Source organism: Moschus berezovskii, chromosome 14 (assembly GCF_049115385.1).
Source record: "Moschus berezovskii isolate FMDL1 chromosome 14, NW_MosBer_1.0, whole genome shotgun sequence".
NCBI lineage: Eukaryota > Metazoa > Chordata > Mammalia > Artiodactyla > Moschidae > Moschus > Moschus berezovskii.
The window spans coordinates 35,798,988-35,814,751 of record NC_142473.1 but is presented as its reverse complement, the minus strand read 5'-3'; the positions used below and the strand labels follow the sequence as shown (position 1 = coordinate 35,814,751).

The 15,764-nt window shown below is 48.7% G+C and overlaps 1 protein-coding gene across 7 annotated transcripts in view; it reads right to left on the bottom strand.

Moving 5' to 3' along the window:
• GRIK4 (glutamate ionotropic receptor kainate type subunit 4) overlaps positions 1–15,764 on the bottom strand; it is a 392,975-nt gene that overhangs the window by 10,472 nt on the left and 366,739 nt on the right. For 6 of the 7 annotated variants that reach the window (XM_088843015.1, XM_088843018.1, XM_088843016.1 and 3 more), the window contains 3 exons: positions 15,123–15,288; positions 13,396–13,621; positions 8,631–8,759 (listed from right to left, as the gene is read on the bottom strand). In XM_088843015.1, the coding sequence (XP_088699141.1) occupies positions 8,631–8,759; positions 13,396–13,621; positions 15,123–15,288 (521 nt within the window). Of the gene's footprint in view, positions 1–8,630; positions 8,760–13,363; positions 13,622–15,122; positions 15,289–15,764 lie in introns of those variants that run through there. The other variant, XM_088843022.1, reaches the window with a different exon arrangement.

The window sequence follows — 15,764 nt, the reverse complement described above, 5'->3', positions numbered from 1 at the left end:
CAAGCACTTACTAATTCAGAGTCTAGAAGTTCCCTGGCAGCTCAGTGGTAAAGAATATGCCTGCCAATGCAGGAGACCAGGGTTTGATCCTTGGGTCAGGAAGATCTTCTGGAGAAGGAAATGGCAACCCACTCCAGTATTCTTGCCTGGAAAATCCCATGGAAAGATGATCCTGGAGGGCTACAGTCCATGGGGTCGCAAAGAGTCAGGCATGACTTAGCAATTAAACAAAAAAACAATTCAGAGCCACATTCACCTACATTCATGCAAATATATTAAACAGTCCCATCTCTATAGACTTATTTGTTGTAAATAGCAACTTTACTTGCCCATATATGAGCTGACCTGCATAATCTTTTCAGAAAATACAAAGTGAATACAAAAGCTGACCTTTATGAATGTCTACTATGAGCCAGTTTACCAGGCTAAATGTTTTAATCCAATCCTAACAGTTGCCCTGTGAAATTGGCACTACCCTTGCCTCTATGTTCCAGATAAGGAAACCAAGGTATTGGAGTCAGGTAACTTGCCCAGGACCCCACAGCTGGCAAGCGGAAGTGTCTGACTCAAATGGAAGCCAGAGTCTAAGCCTGTATCCCTACCCTACACCACCTCTCCTGGGAACTGGGGGCCCCCACTGTTCCTCATGCTGCAGAAGCATGATTACAGAACTCAACCTGGCTCCCCATGACTGAAGTCATTCCTAGGACCACTGCCCCAATCCTGTCCCAAGTGACTGGGGAGGGAGGCTGTGCTGTTGTTTAGTCACTCAGTCATGACCAACTCTTTTGCGACCCCATGGATTTGCAGCCCGCAAGGCTCCTCTATCCATGGGATTTCACAGGCAAGAATACTAGAATGCGTTGTCATTTCCTTTTCCAGGGGTTCTTCCTGACCCGGGAATCCAACTCGTGTCTCCGTATTGCAGGTGGATTCTTTACCACTGAGCCAAGGGAAGCCCATGTATGGGCTATGAGTTCCACTTATAAAAACCCCTTCTCTCCTTGGGAACATTACATCAAATGTTTGCAGCAAAGATCCATTGACTTAATCTTGCCTCACTTTGCAGACACAGTGTGGCTGTGGTCTTTATGCTTGCTGACCTCCTTTGATGCAGACACACTGGGCCATGGTTCGCCTCTGTTCCTGACCACACTTTCCACCTCCCCCCACCCCCAATCCCAGAGTTTCCCTGTCTCTGAGCAGTCAATCCAATTTGTTTAGGAAGAGGCTTTCTCTGCAAGCATCACTTTGAGACACTATCTAAACTCCCACATTCAGGTTTCCAGTCTTGGCTCTCTCCAGAGAAACTAGAGAACCAGCATAATAGAGCTGGGCCCCCAGGGAAGAATGAGAAGGGAAAATGTCCCCACAATTCCCCCCACCCCTCTCATCGCTCATCCCCACTCTTGCTAAGATGTCTCACACTTTCATTCCCGCCATGCCAGACAGCAAACTTCCTGCTCTCTAAGGATTTTGTGAGTCAATGCCACTGGCCTCTATTCCATCCTTGAAAGGGGATCCTGATTTTCACAGCCTGGTGTTGTATTTATGTTCCTTTGAAGCCTGATTGTGAGCTTGTGTTTTTCAAGATAAAAGTATTTAATTTCCTTGGAATTCACCGACTACCTTTTTGTCTGGCGATTGCTCTGCAAAGCCTTCGGTAATCCAATCCCCTTGAATGGGGATGTCGGCCCCTGTGAGTGGCTAACGATATTTCTTTTTATAGGAGCTGAGTGAGAAAATAAATAAAATGAGTGTTTTTGAAAAGACAAGGCAGAAGAAAATGAAACAGCTTGGAATGAAGCCTGCGTCTTTTTGTAATGCTCCTGTCCTCCACATGATCTGTGTTTTTCAGCTGTGTATACAGGTCACTGAGTTATAGGCAGGGCAAGAAATGGGGATAGATGAAGCCAAGGGGTAATGTTGTGGTTCTCATCAGAGCCAAGGGAAGACCTGGCAAAAAAACCCAACTCAGATTGGTGGCATCAGCCCAATGTTAGGATTCTTCTCTGGAATTTGGCAGCGATGCTGGAGCTATAATATTGGATTAGAAGTGGAGCAGCATCAGATCCTTTTCTTTAAAATGTATCACATTTTAATAGGATAACACAGTAGAAAAGGATTATACCAGGCACTGTGCATTGTCTGAAACATCCTAATTGATGTCACTCTCAGCTTCAGAGGTCTGTGAGATAAGGACCCCCTTCATAGTTCCCTCCACCTCCATCCCTCTTGGTCTGCTCCATCTTCTCCTCCTGTCTTTAGGTCCATGTGGAAGCCAAGGGATTCCAATCAATAAAAGAAAGATTCCCTAGGAGCTGCTTTGGAAAGTAAATGAAAAGGACTGCCCTTTGCTCAGTTTGAGACTCAAGAAAAAACATGGTCCTGCAGCTCCATTCCTTCAAGGAGGAGAGCTTTGAGGCCATGCTGGTTCCTGTTCTTCTGCCACAGGAGAGGGGAGGTCTGTCAAGCAGTGAGTTATATTCTGGAAGTCTGATGGCTAATTTGTCACACACAAACCACGCAGTGGCTCCGGTCCTTCCAGGTTAGTGCTTCTGGCCTGGCTTGGCAGAGGTCACGTGGACTTTTGCTCAGCCAGAAAGCCTTTCAGCCTCTCTGAGTAATGTCTGCTTGGGTTTCAGCCATGGCAGAAATGGGGCCACTGCATTAAACTGCCACCAGCCGCTGTGGCTGGGCTGGGAACCGAAGTCCCGGCTCTCATGCTGATTTGCACACCATCTCCCACACAGCCCCCTCTTGGACAAAGCACTGATTAATACGGCTCCCCTTCTTGTACCCAAGGACGAGCTCAAGGAGGCAAGTTAGCATCAGCTGGTTGAGAGAACCCGAGCATCTTCTGAAGTACATGAGGCCTGGGCAAGGATGATTTCCACTGTTTATCTTCCCTCTTCATCTGCTCAGTTTTCCTTTCCGTGCCAAGGAACATTCAGTCCCCAATTGCAGAGTGGGGAGAAGCCTCCTGCTCATTTCTTTCCATCATCCCTGGGAGCCTGCTTTCCCTGTCTCTCTCCTCCATCCATTCTGAGTTCTGCTGTCAGACAGTCTTCTTAAAAGCTCTGTGGAATGGGAAAGAATATCCCAAGCCAACCGCGCTGCGAAAACGACAACTTAATTTTCCTATAAAAGTACCAAATGTCTACCTCAGGCTCCTATTTTCACCTGATTGCCAAAAACACAGAAATTTCTTTATGTTTAAATTTCAGGTTTACATTCAGTTAAATACAGTGTTTTCTCTGTTCCCCTTTCATTCCTTGATATATTTTAGGTCTGAGGTTGGCAAGGAGATTATGTCACGGGGGTGGAGTTAGGTGTCCTGTCCTAACGCTGGATTTGACTTAGATTTCCTTGTCTGGGACCCTAGAAAATTCAGGCCTGACCCTGCGACCTCTCTGCCCCTGGTCCCCACGTGCCATCTCTCATGCCCCCACTCCATGCAGCATGACCATATTTCTGGGGTCTGCAAACTCTGGAAGCAACCAAAAATCTCTTTGCTTCTAGGGATTCCCAACAAATCCAGAGTTCTCTCTGGCACTCTCCACCTCTCAACCGGGCATCAGGCTCCTTCTCAGGGACCCTCCAAATTCTAACACATCCTTTCTTGCTCAGAAACTCCCTGTCTCAGGAGGGCATCTTTTTATCTGGTTTGCAGACTGGGTGGCCTGGGTCTTTGAAGTTCCAGTGTCAGCTTTACACCAAGCTTCTTTTCAGGTACTGGCCTTCTGTATTCCAAAATACTTTTTAGCAAATCAAACACCTTGACTTCTAAGAACACTGTATCTGCTGAGTTGGAACAACTTCTTTTAGAACTTAAAGGCAATATCTCCTCTCTGTTCCTCCCAAGGCAATGACTGTCCCCTGGGACCATGAATGCCACTGACAGCTCAGAACTCCATCCACAACACCTGCTTTCTTGATGCCACATCTCATGCCAGAACCTTTGAGGTCTGCCACCAATGTCACCAAGTCAGGCCAGTGTGCTCATGGTATGCCAAGGTGTATGCAGAGCTCTGGGGTGTTCCTAGGACATCTTCCTAGGACACGATTTTACCCAGGGTTTAGGCCAGAAAAGGGTTTTTCCATTACATAAACATGTCCATATTTGGTTGTCAGATGCAAAATTCACATGAGTTTTTAGAACAAAACAGAAGACTTTAAGGATATGCCAAACATGTTGGGCTGTTTGAGATGTTTGTGGCTGTGTCCCCAGACCCCCTAAAAGTACACACTCAGTCTCCTCTGCTGTTCATTTCTTCCATGGGAAAGTTTGGGACACACTGGTTTGCTGTCCACGTGCCTTCACCCAGTTTTCAATGTCCTCTTAACTCCAATCTCACCCTGCTTTTTGAAAGCAATTTCTGAGTGTGACAGCTGTGCTCCATAATCTTACTAAAGCTGTGACTTCCTGGGGCTTCCCTGGTGGCTCAGTGGTAAAGAATCTGCCTACGAATGCAGGTAAGTCAGGTTCAATCCCTATTGAGCCTGTGCTCTAGAGCCCAGGGGCCGCAACTACTGAAGCCCACATGCCCCAGAGCCTGTGCTCTGCAACAAGAGAAGCCACTGCAATGAGAAGCCCACACACAAAACGAGAGAAAAGCCTGTGCAGCAGTGAAGACCCAGCAGAGCCAAAATAAATAAATAAAATAAAAATAAATAAACAAAGCTGTAACTCCTAATGGATGTTTCACAGTCCAGGCCCCATGTCTCTGTAAACCTCCCCTGAATATTGCTCAGAAGTATTGCCCTGGGGTTTCATAACACCTTCTGTCCAGCTCTATGAAAGCATCCCTACGTTGTGACTGTTACAGTGATGATCTGCGCCTCTCTCTAGGTGCTAAGCCTCTTGAGGGCAGGGCCACATTTCACTGCTTTGCATACTTTCAGAGCCCAGCACAGTGCCTGATACACAGTGGTGTCCACTGTTTGTGGGAGGCAGTGGGGGCTCTGTAAACGCTTTCCATCCACTGCCTGAATGTCAGGGCTGTCTGGAGGAAAACAGACCTAGGAAATAGGACCAGGCTGTAGGTCCTTGAGATGATGGCCAATTCATTCATTCCTTTCCATTCCTTGCATCAAGTACTGACGAAATGTCAGATGATATGCTGGTCACTGGGATAGAAAAATACATACGACACAGACCCTGTCCTTAAGATTTTCGTAGTCCATCAGTTCAGTTCAGTTCAGTCGCTCAGTCGTGTCCGACTCTCCGCGACCCCATGAATCACAGCACGCCAGGCCTCCCTGTCCATGCCAACTCCTCGTAGTCCATAGGGAACAACTATTAACAGAAAACTCGTGTCCTATGTGTTGACCTTAGAAGAGCTATGTAGCCTGGAGGAATACAGGGTGGACAGATGCACTTGTGGACACTATTCAGACCTCAACTGCTTATTTAGATAAAAAATTTAGACTAAAATCACTTCTCATTTCCGTTGAACCAGGTGCCCTGCTAAGCATTTACCATAATTTATCTCATTCGATCTCTGCAATAGCCCAAGGAGGGTCATTATTATTTTTAGCTCTGTTTTCCAGAGAAGGAAACTAAGGCTTAAAGACCTTTCACAGTGTAAACAAGGCCATCTATGGAGCAGAGTCCACTTGACCAACTATCCATGATTCTGAACCCTGTGCACACTGCCTCAGGGGAGAGAACCATAGTGGCTGTCGGCAGAACAAACAGGTGTGCAGGGGGGGAAAATGTTTGATAAGCTTCATTCTTGGGCAGTGGGGGGATTCCACTGGACTTTGGGTGAAATCGTGAATGGGACAGAGATGATCTAAACTGAGGTCCCTGAGTGAAAACCATAAGGTCCCAGCTCCTGAGTCATCATTGTGTCCTTGCCACTCTGCTGCCCTCCAAATGTTCCTCTATAGATCACCGGTGACAATAAACACAAGCAAATACCAAGTGCACCAAGGGCAGGGCCGGGGGCTGGGTTTAGTGGCCAGGGGGGAAAGGGGAAACTGGAGAGCTGGGATAACTCAGTAGTGAGTCTCGAGGGGAACCAGGCTCCAAAAGATCAAACAGGATCAGCTTTACAAAGGGAAGGAAAGAGGCAAACCTCACCACCAGCAAGAAGGAAAAGAGGAGGAGGCTTGGAGCAGCCAGAGCTGGTGGGGAGCCCGTGGGAGTTCCTGCACTTCTCTGAGCCCTTGCTCTTGGCCACTCCTGTTTTGATCAACCTCACTCATCTACAGCCTCCCTGCATCCCCGCATATGTCCAGTCAGCTGTCAGAGTCAGGAACAACTCTATGGAGTGGAGAGCTCTGGGCATGAAGGCTACCCAGGAAACCATCACAGCAGTGTCATTCAGCACCTTAGCGTGGCCCAGGGGGCCCGTAAGCGGTGTATTCTGACTGCTATCAGTCAGTGGCTTTAATCACACATCCCACAAACTTTCCCTGAGTGCCTATTATGTGTCAGTCTCTGCAGGGGAGGCCAGGGACACAGAGCAGAGGAGATAGATCCACTCTGCCATTGACCAGGCAGAGGACACCAAGAGTTGCAAAGCAGCATGTTGAGTGCTCAGTCCAAGGTCACAGAAGGCACCCAACCCACCGTGGGAGGGAGAGGGCTGCAGGAGGATCGAGGGCTTTTAGGGTGACAGAAACCTGGACACTTCTCCTGTTTCACTCTGGGTCCCGGGCCCACCTCTCTGTTTCTATTTTAAATTACTCCAGATCAGGACTTCCTCAGTGGTCCAGTGGTTACGATTCCATGTTTCCACTGCAGGGGGCACAGCTTTGATCCCCGGTCAGGGAACATAGATCCTGCATGCTGCAAGGTGCGACCAAAAAAAAAAAAAAAGACGATATTCTAAATGACTAAGGGCTGGGTTGCCCCTGTATTCCTGAGCCCTCTCCTCGCAGGATCAAGATGCACACGGAGACACTTAGGAACACAAAGTCACTCCCTCACTGTCTCATCCTGGATAATCACTCACGCTGAGCCAAGAGGGAAGCACAAGGATCATCCATTTTGCTCCTTTGCTGCCTCCCCGGGGGACAGCGTGTATAGGTAAACTCGCTGCATATTTTAGCAAGGCTGCAGTAGATCACTGGGGTGACCAGATGATTTATTGCTCAAAGCAGGACATTTGGAGAATGAAAGGGCATTCTAAAAATAACTAACAGGCATTAACTGATCTGCAGCAGGTATGTACTCCGAGATTGTCCTGGGTAAGTCGGGGTGTATATTCCCCCGACAGAAAATGCTACATGTTCAGGACCCTCATGCATGAGTGCTAAGTGGTTTCGGTCATGTCTAACTATTTGCGACCCTATGGACTGTAGCCTGCCAGGCTCCTCTGTCCAAGGGATTCTCCAGGCAAGAACACTGGAGTGGGCTGCCATCCTCCAGGGGATCTTCCTGACCGAGGGTTTGAACTCGTGTCTCCTGTGACACCTGCATTGCAGGCAGATTCTTGACCGCTGAGCCACAGAGGAAGGCCCTCCTGAACTTCACGGCAGTCAACGACTGCTCTCTATCTAGCTGGATTTAACAATCATTCAATGCAGTATCCAGGCCCAGTGGACAGCCCTGTGAGGAAGACAAACTCTGCCCTCATGGAACTTATGTTCTAGAAGAGGCAGAAAGTAAACGGACTAATAGAAAATAATAATATCAGGTAGCGATAAAGTCTGAAAAGAGAAACAAAGCAGTTAAGAGGACAGGGAGAGGTGTGCAGGGTGGGGACTTGATGGCCCCTCTGAGGGAGCTTCTAAAGGAGCAGACTTGGGGAATAAGAAGAAAATGGGGGAAGAGATCAGGTAGGTCGGGAGTCATAGAAAGCTTGAGTTTTATTCTGAGTGAGATGGCAACCATCGGAAAGTTTGTCCAGGCCAAAGCTGCAATCTCTTTTCTTCAATGCTGTACCTCACAGCATGAGGAACTTCCTTGACCAGGGATCGAACACACACTCCCTGCAGTGAAGGGGCAGAGTCTTAAGCATTGAATCGCCAGTGAAGCCCCCAAGGCTGCAATCTTATGTGCGTCTTAAAAAGAATTAGCTTTTTAAGGCTCCTGGTGGAGAGAACACTGAGTGTGCGAGTGCGCCAAGTCACCCAGTTGTGTCCGACTCTGTGACACTGTGGACTGCAGCCCCCCAATCTCCTCTGTCCACGGGAGTCTCCAGGCAAGAATACTGGAGTGGGTTGCCATGGCCTCCTCCAGGGGATCTTCCCAACCCAAGGATTGAACCTGAGTCTCTTACATCTAACCTGCACTGGCAGGTGGGTTCTTTACCACTAGCGCCACTCGGAAGCCCCGGAGAGAACGCTGAAGAGGGGCAAAATGGGAAAAAGAAGCAGGCTGTTGTAATCATGCGGTTGTGGAGTGCCAGGGACACAGGCCACAGTGGAAGAGGAGGTGCTGGCACAGAAGTGACTGGACGCGAGAGACAGGGTTAGCATCTCCAGGACTTGGGAGCAGGCGGGAGTGGATACCCTACAGGGAGCCGAGGCCTGGGGACAGGGCTGACCCGAGCCAGTCCCAGCCTGGCCCTGGGCTCCTTTCGAGGCTTGTTTTCAGCCTGTAATGACCTGGGATTCGGAAGCCAGAGACAAGCAGCTCTGGTCTCCCAGGCAGGAGGGGGCCCGGCCGCCCTTACCTTTGGCTCTGTGATCCTCCTCCTTGGGGCACTTGCCCCCTTCCCACCACTTGCGCTTCAGGATTTCCAGGCGGTTGTTCTCCTGTAGCTGGAGAATGGCCAGATCAAACTCATCCCGAAAGACGGAGCCTGGGGGTCACAGGAGAGCCCGAAACACAGGACGTGAGAGCCCCGTCTGCATCTCTCTGCTCCCCGGCCAGGTCTCAACCTCCCTGCCACCCCCCACCACCCGCCCATGCAGCACAGGGGCTGGGGTCCCCGCAGGAGCACGTCTTTCCACTGTGCTCAGGCTGGGACTCTCCGTGGAGAGGACTGCATTCTGGCTTCAAGTAGGGCACCAGGTATTTCTACTTCCCTTCTTTCCATGCTGACTGGCACGCCCAGCCCATGGCCAAGACCCCACTGTGGGTCAAGTGACAGCAGCTGCGCCTCCCACCTCCCCATCCAGGCGCCACTGCATTCTACCTGGGTGAACCCACCTGCCCACTGGCATGCAGTGAACTGGTTGCAGAAGCTCCCCATCCACCTGCCTCCGGGAGGCCAAGGAGGGACATCTTCTGAGACACAAACCTCGCTGTACATCAGCTGCCTACTTTACACTTTATTTAAATTAGTTTCGCTGCCATTTGTAACTCTCACAACATTACACCCAACAACTGTTTACCAGGGGCAGCCACCAATAAGAGAAGAGCCACCCAGAGAGAGGGGTGGCTCTATCTGCATGGAGAACCCATCTGGGGCATCCCCAACCCTCACAGCTGCCTGCTGGGTGCCCCAGAACCCTGATCTTGTCCACCCCCCTGTTTACATTGCTCCCCCCACCTCCTCAAATCAAAGGCTTGCTGCTGCTGCTGCTGCTAAGTCACTTCAGTCGTGTCCGACTCTGTGTGACCCCATAGACGGAAGCCCACCAGGCCCCCCTGTCCCGGGGATTCTCCAGGCAAGAACACTGGAGTGGGTTGCCATTTCCTTCTCCAATGTGTGAAAGTGAAAAGTGAAAGTGAAGTCGCTCAGTCGTGTCCAACCCTTAGCGACCCCACGGACTGCAGCCCACCAGGCTGCTCCATCCATGGAATTTTCTAGGCAAGAGTACTGGAGTGGCTTGCCATTGCCTACTCCAAATCAAAGGCTTAGTTGAGTGCAATTCTTTTTTAAATTTTCAAATGGAATACCGTCAAGGAGCTCTGGTCCCGGAATTTAGATTTAATCACAGAAACAGGCTTAAATGAAACCATGGAAAGCTCGATGCCCCAGCACAGGCTGAGGTCTGAAATCAGTAAGAAAAAGCTGCCAAGAGGCTGGAAAGCAACTAAGCTACCCAGGTTCTTGTCTAAGCTCTGTGAAGGCCTGCTGTGGACAGATGGTCTGGGGGAAAGGGCTCTGGTGAAGGATACAGGCAGGAGTTGGAACAAATAGATGCCTGCGCTCAAACTTTCATGCACATTGGAATCCCCTGGGGATTTTGTCGACCCTGCAGATTCCGATTCAGTGGGTCTGGGGTGACAGCTGAGAGTACATTGCCAACAAGGTCCAAGGTGGTGCCCTGCTACTGGGCCACGAATTGCCCGTTGACAGATAAGGAATCAGATCAGTTCCCAGATCTCTTAGGACTCTAACAGCCATGACTCCATAGATAGAAACTTCCCTGCTATAGATACAACTATGCTTGGGCATTCAAACCCCAAGCCTGCAGCATTAAACGCAAACTGGGTGAATGTCAACAGCACCTCACATATAGCAGGTACTTAACACACATCTGAAGTGAACGGCTACTTGAACTAGCAGATGGTGTTAGATGGTGAGACTAATGAACACTCCAGGTTTAGAAACAAGTATCCACCCGACAAGGTATTTCGAGCAGTTTTCAAGGCATCTTCAGCCCAATCTCTAGGGCACACCAAGGGCCCCAGCAGAGGATTGTTCTGCTTCCTCCGTGTTTGCCTACTTTGCTCCTAAACTGCCTACCCATCTCGTTCCTTGTTCTGTTTCCCTTAATTTTTCTGGGTCCAATCACATTGCTTATTTGTTTACCCCCTTACCTCTCACTTAAGAAGGACACACGTGCTTGTCTTTAGACCTAAATTCTGTCTTATCAATCGACTCTGCAGTGCTCTTCCCAGCCTGAGAAGCTGGGCTATCTCATAGTTCACCCTCCCCATCTATCCTGTCCTGTCCAGCTGGCTACCCTTTTGTCAACACGGTCTGGGAGGCTAAATGCTGGATTTGAGACGGGCACCCTAGGCTCAAGCCCAGTTTTTCTCTCCACCTATTCTGTGACCTTGGACAAGTAACTTACCAACCCTGAATCTCAGTTCTGTCATCTAGGATGGGAAGGACCACATCTACTTTGCAGGTGGAATAAGATTAAAGTAACACAAGCAGAAACAGCATCACTTCAGACACAAAACCAATGCATTTCCCTCCCCTTTTCATTGGTTATCAATGAGAATTTCTAGTCAGTCAGCTTCATGTCAACTCTCTATAGGTTTTTCTCTATGAAAACTTTTGAAACACTCGACATTTCAGTTAAATATGTTAAACTGCTACAGTATTATCAAGGTGCACCTTAGGCTCATTTTGTGGTTCACTCCACCATCTTGAAACAAAATGTCAACCAGTAAATTTCTCAAAGGGGCCCACGATCTGTAATATTAATGGAATCAATGAAATATGATGCTAAGTAGAGAGTATGCAGGTGCCCTGAGTGAGGCTTCTGGTTTATGGAACTACTAGTGTCAGAAATTACAGAGTTCAAGAGTTGAATCGTGTTACTGCCTATGGTCCCGGGCTTGGTTTCTGAGCAGTCTTTAAGAAGTCATCTGCTTTGATCAAGTAACAGAGGGGATGATAGAAAAGATGAGGAGGGTCTAATGTCCCCCCAAACAGGCTAAGTGTGATGATATACCATGGTGAGACCGGATGATTAGGTGTAACCTTCAAGATAACCCTTTGAGAGAGGTATTAGAAACCTGGTTTTAAAATGAGAGGGGCTTCCCTGGTGGCTCAGATGATAAAGAATCCGCCTGCAATGCTGGAGACCTGGGTTCAATCCCCAGGTCAGGAATATCCCTCAGAGAAGAGAATGGCAACCCACTCCAGTATTTTTGCCTGGAGAATTCCATGGACAGAGAAGCCTGGCAGGTTACAGCTTCCATGGGGTGGCAAAGAGTCAGACACGACTGAGTGACTTTCCCCTTAAAATAAGATAATCGAGACTCTGAAACGTTAAATCACTTGTCCAAGGTCCTGCAGTCAGGAAGCAGGGTGCATTTCCAGATCTGCCTGCCTCAAAGCCATGCTCTTTACAAGACACTGGTATAAGTGAGCCCCGTAATTTATAGAGTTTTGAGTTATGTAATGATCCAGAGAAGGGGTGTAACACCACTATATATAAAATAGATAACCAGCAAGGACCTACTGGAGAGCATGTGGAATGCTACTCAATATTTGTTAATAACCTATAAAGGGAGAGAGTCTGAAAAATATATATATATGTCTATCTGAATCACTCTGCTGTCACCTGAAACTAACACACCACTGTAAATCAATTACACTTAAAAGAAGAGAGAAGAATTGTGCAAGATCACAGCAAAGATGCATGTACTGTATATCAATTTTCCCACATGATCTGATTTTCTCCATTCCTGCTTCTTTCCCTGCTGCCTCGCACAGGACAACCTTGTCTGAAGTCAGTCCTGTACCACTTGACCCTCCATGGTGTTGGGGAAAGGGTATGTGTCTGAAACACTTGGGAGACATTTCCAGACCTCTGTCACAACCATGGTGAGCAGTTAACATGCTCCCCCTCATCTTCTGGTGAAGGAGCCATCAGCGAGGGAAGGCCTAAAGCAGGCATTGCCTTTAGAAGGCATAGCTGGGATACCTTTCTGGAAGCCAAGCTTCTCTAGCCTCATCAGAGCTACACCAGAGCTCTCCTGCTCACTCTCGGCTATCTACACTGACTCAGAGTAGACGGATCCATGAGAGCCACAGACGATTTGAAAGCCATCTCCTCCAATCACATCAGTCCCCTTTCATATTCACCTTTCACCACGGACACTAAAAGCAAAATTAATTCACTTGAGTCCTACCATCTCCCTTTCACCACTCGTAGAGAGGTCAGCTAGCAGAGAAATGGCCAAAGAGCAGGAAGCAGAAGCGGGGAGAACAACAGGTCTAAAGAATCCACCAGGGGCATCCGAGTGCTCTTTCATAATCATCCAATTAATAACTAACAAGGGCTTCCCTGGTGGCTCAGTGGCAAAGAATCCATCTGCCAATGTAGGAGACACAGGTTCTGTCCCTGATCTGGGAAGATCCCAATTGTTGCAACTACTGGAGCCTGTGTGCCCTAGAGCTTGTGCTCCATGACAAGAGAAGCCACCACAATGAGAAGCCCACGCACCGTAGTTAGAGAGTAGCAGCTCCTGCTTGCCGCAACTACAGAAAAGCCTGAGCAACACTGAAGACCCAGCACAGCCAAAAATAAATAAACAAAATTATAAAAAAATCTAATCAATTAACCCTTCAGTAACTAAGGACTGAGAACTGATCCCTGATGACGCGAAGTACGAGGATTTGCTTTTTTAAAAAACTAAACAAAAAAACCTTGAGAATGCCTGCCTCAAGTCACTGAGAAATTGGTTCTAGAAACAGGGGCTGTTCTGGGAGGGGCTGTTGACGTGAAGGCTGCCTTCAGTGGTCTGAGCTGCCCTGAGCCTGCCTGGGTGGAGCTACCCGAAGAGGCTGATCCTCTCCTGCATACCGACTGGCATGCCAATCCCATAGCCCTTGGTGTCCAGCAGGCCCCCAATCTGAGTGAGGTTGCAGTTTCGCTGCCGATAGTACTCATTCATGGTGGACTCCAGAAGGAAGGCGTAGTTGGAATTCAACACCCTGGCGATCCCCTCCTCCGTGCTCTTCACGAACACACTCGGCTGCTTGGAATACATGTAATTCCACATGCGCTGGTAGGTCTGATAGCGGGAATTCTGGGGAAAAGAGCACAAGGAAGCAGGTTGAGGGTAGCGAAAGGAGACAGTGGTCTGGAAAGGGAGAGCATCCAAGTGGTCCCCAAAATCCTGGTCCTTCCGCTACTCAGTCCTCTCCTTGCATTCAAGAACCTGCCTTTTCATCTCTCAGCTGCCACTGCTCAATGGCAGGAGGAGAGGGTTGTGATTCTGACATCTTTTGCAGAAAGACAACCCCCGGAGAAGGGAATGGCAGCCCACTCCAGTATTCTTGCCTGAAGAATCCCATAGACAGAGGAGCCGGTCAGGCTACAGTCCATGAGGTCACAAACAGTCGGACACGACTAAGCGACTAAACAGGCACATGCACACAGAAAGACAGAGAAGGAATAGGATCTGAAGGTGCAGCAAACTCCGCCTACTGATTTGATCATTGCTTCTGCCTCATCCACCCTCAAGGGGTCTTCCATTGCCAACCTCCACACGCTGACCAAACTGAGTATGGGTATTCTGGCTGTATCCTCCACTGTCCTTCTGGGAGGCAGCGAGTTCAGATTCATTCTGGACTTCTAAGAGACATCATTCAAAGGAAGACCGCCAGCCCTTTTCTATCAACTCTGAACCAGTCCATCAGTCACATTATCCAATGCTGGCTTCTCAGGTACAAATAAGAAGGAGACAGAGATTTCTGGGGGATTATCCAAACCCTATGTTTGCATGAAGCCTTCATGGTCCCTGTGCCAGCAGCGCTGAGACACGTACGGAAAACAGAAAACCGAAGGCCTTGGACTTGTTTCATGTGAAAATGAACTTCTTGGGTCATAGGCTGCTTAGACAATCACAGACTCCAGGGAAATCTGCTTCCCTAGAGATCCTGAAGCCAACACAAACTGTTTCTGTGCCTAGCCCAGTTCTGGTTGGCCGGCTAACATGCATTGTGGCAGGATCCGCTCCTGAGCCTTGCAAGGGAAACTCAGAGAAGTGAAAACGGTCCCCATCTGAGATCTATATAGTCTAGGATCAGTGAATCCAGTTCAACTTAATCTAAAGTTCCTTACACTTCATTCATTAGTGTATTACTCCAATCTTGCTTTGTCTAAGTACTACTAATAAAATTTAGCTTACAAAAAATTTTTTAAAATATGCATTCACCACATCTTATGCAGTAATATAAGTAAAAGTATAGGTTAGTTTCACCACATATCTTTTCTAGTGCTTATTAAAATAAATATGAAACTATTGCAATTAAAAAACATTTCAATCATTAAAATCATCTTAAGCAGCACTAATCATTCATGATCAACACTCAGGGACAAGGGTGACATTAACCCAATGCTCTGAGGACCTGGTTCCAGGGATATTTTGGGGAGCAGGGGGGGAAAATGAGCCCCATGAGGACCTCCAACCTAGGTGTTCAAAAGGGGGTATGAGATGAGGAGAGATGTTTTTATCTCCAGCAGACAAACATCTCAACTTTATCCTGCCCAACTCCCGACTCTGGTGAGCAACCGTATGGGTTTACTTGGAAGAAGGTCATGCTGGAGCCTCCGTGAATCGTGCCATACTCAATGGCAGTCTGGTCAGCCAGGTCATCCACTGACTCAATGGGCACGTCCATGCGCTGCACAGTCAGGAAGGCTGCCAGGTTGGCCGTGTAGGATGAGATGATGATCAGCGTGAATGCCCACCTACGCAGGAAAAGACCAGGAAGTCATTGCCCGGGTGCCCCCAGGAGTCTTAGCCCCCATCCCTAGTCCTGCTGTGACATGGGAGAAGGCAGGTGGCCCTCTTCTTCTGAAAGAGCCCTCAGCTGAGTGGGGGAAGAGAAAGGAGGCGGGACATATGATGTCAGCAGAAATGAACGGTGCTTGGGAGAGTTGCCTCGAAGAAGACCAGGGCTCTCTCTCTTATTTCCTAAGGGAGGTGATTATTGGGTTGCTACTCAGAAGAGTTCTGTGAACATGAAACATCTTGGGAGACAGTGAGCCACGAGCTAGTGAATGAGCTAAGGGTGTCAGCTCTGGGGGCTCTCTTCAGAGCTACAGCCGGGACACCTCCCCCACGCCCTGTCCCCTCACGATGCAGCTGGCCTTCCGAGGAGCATCACCATGTACTGAGCATCCACGGAGAGCCACACCCTCCAGCTCCTGTACTCCCTACAACT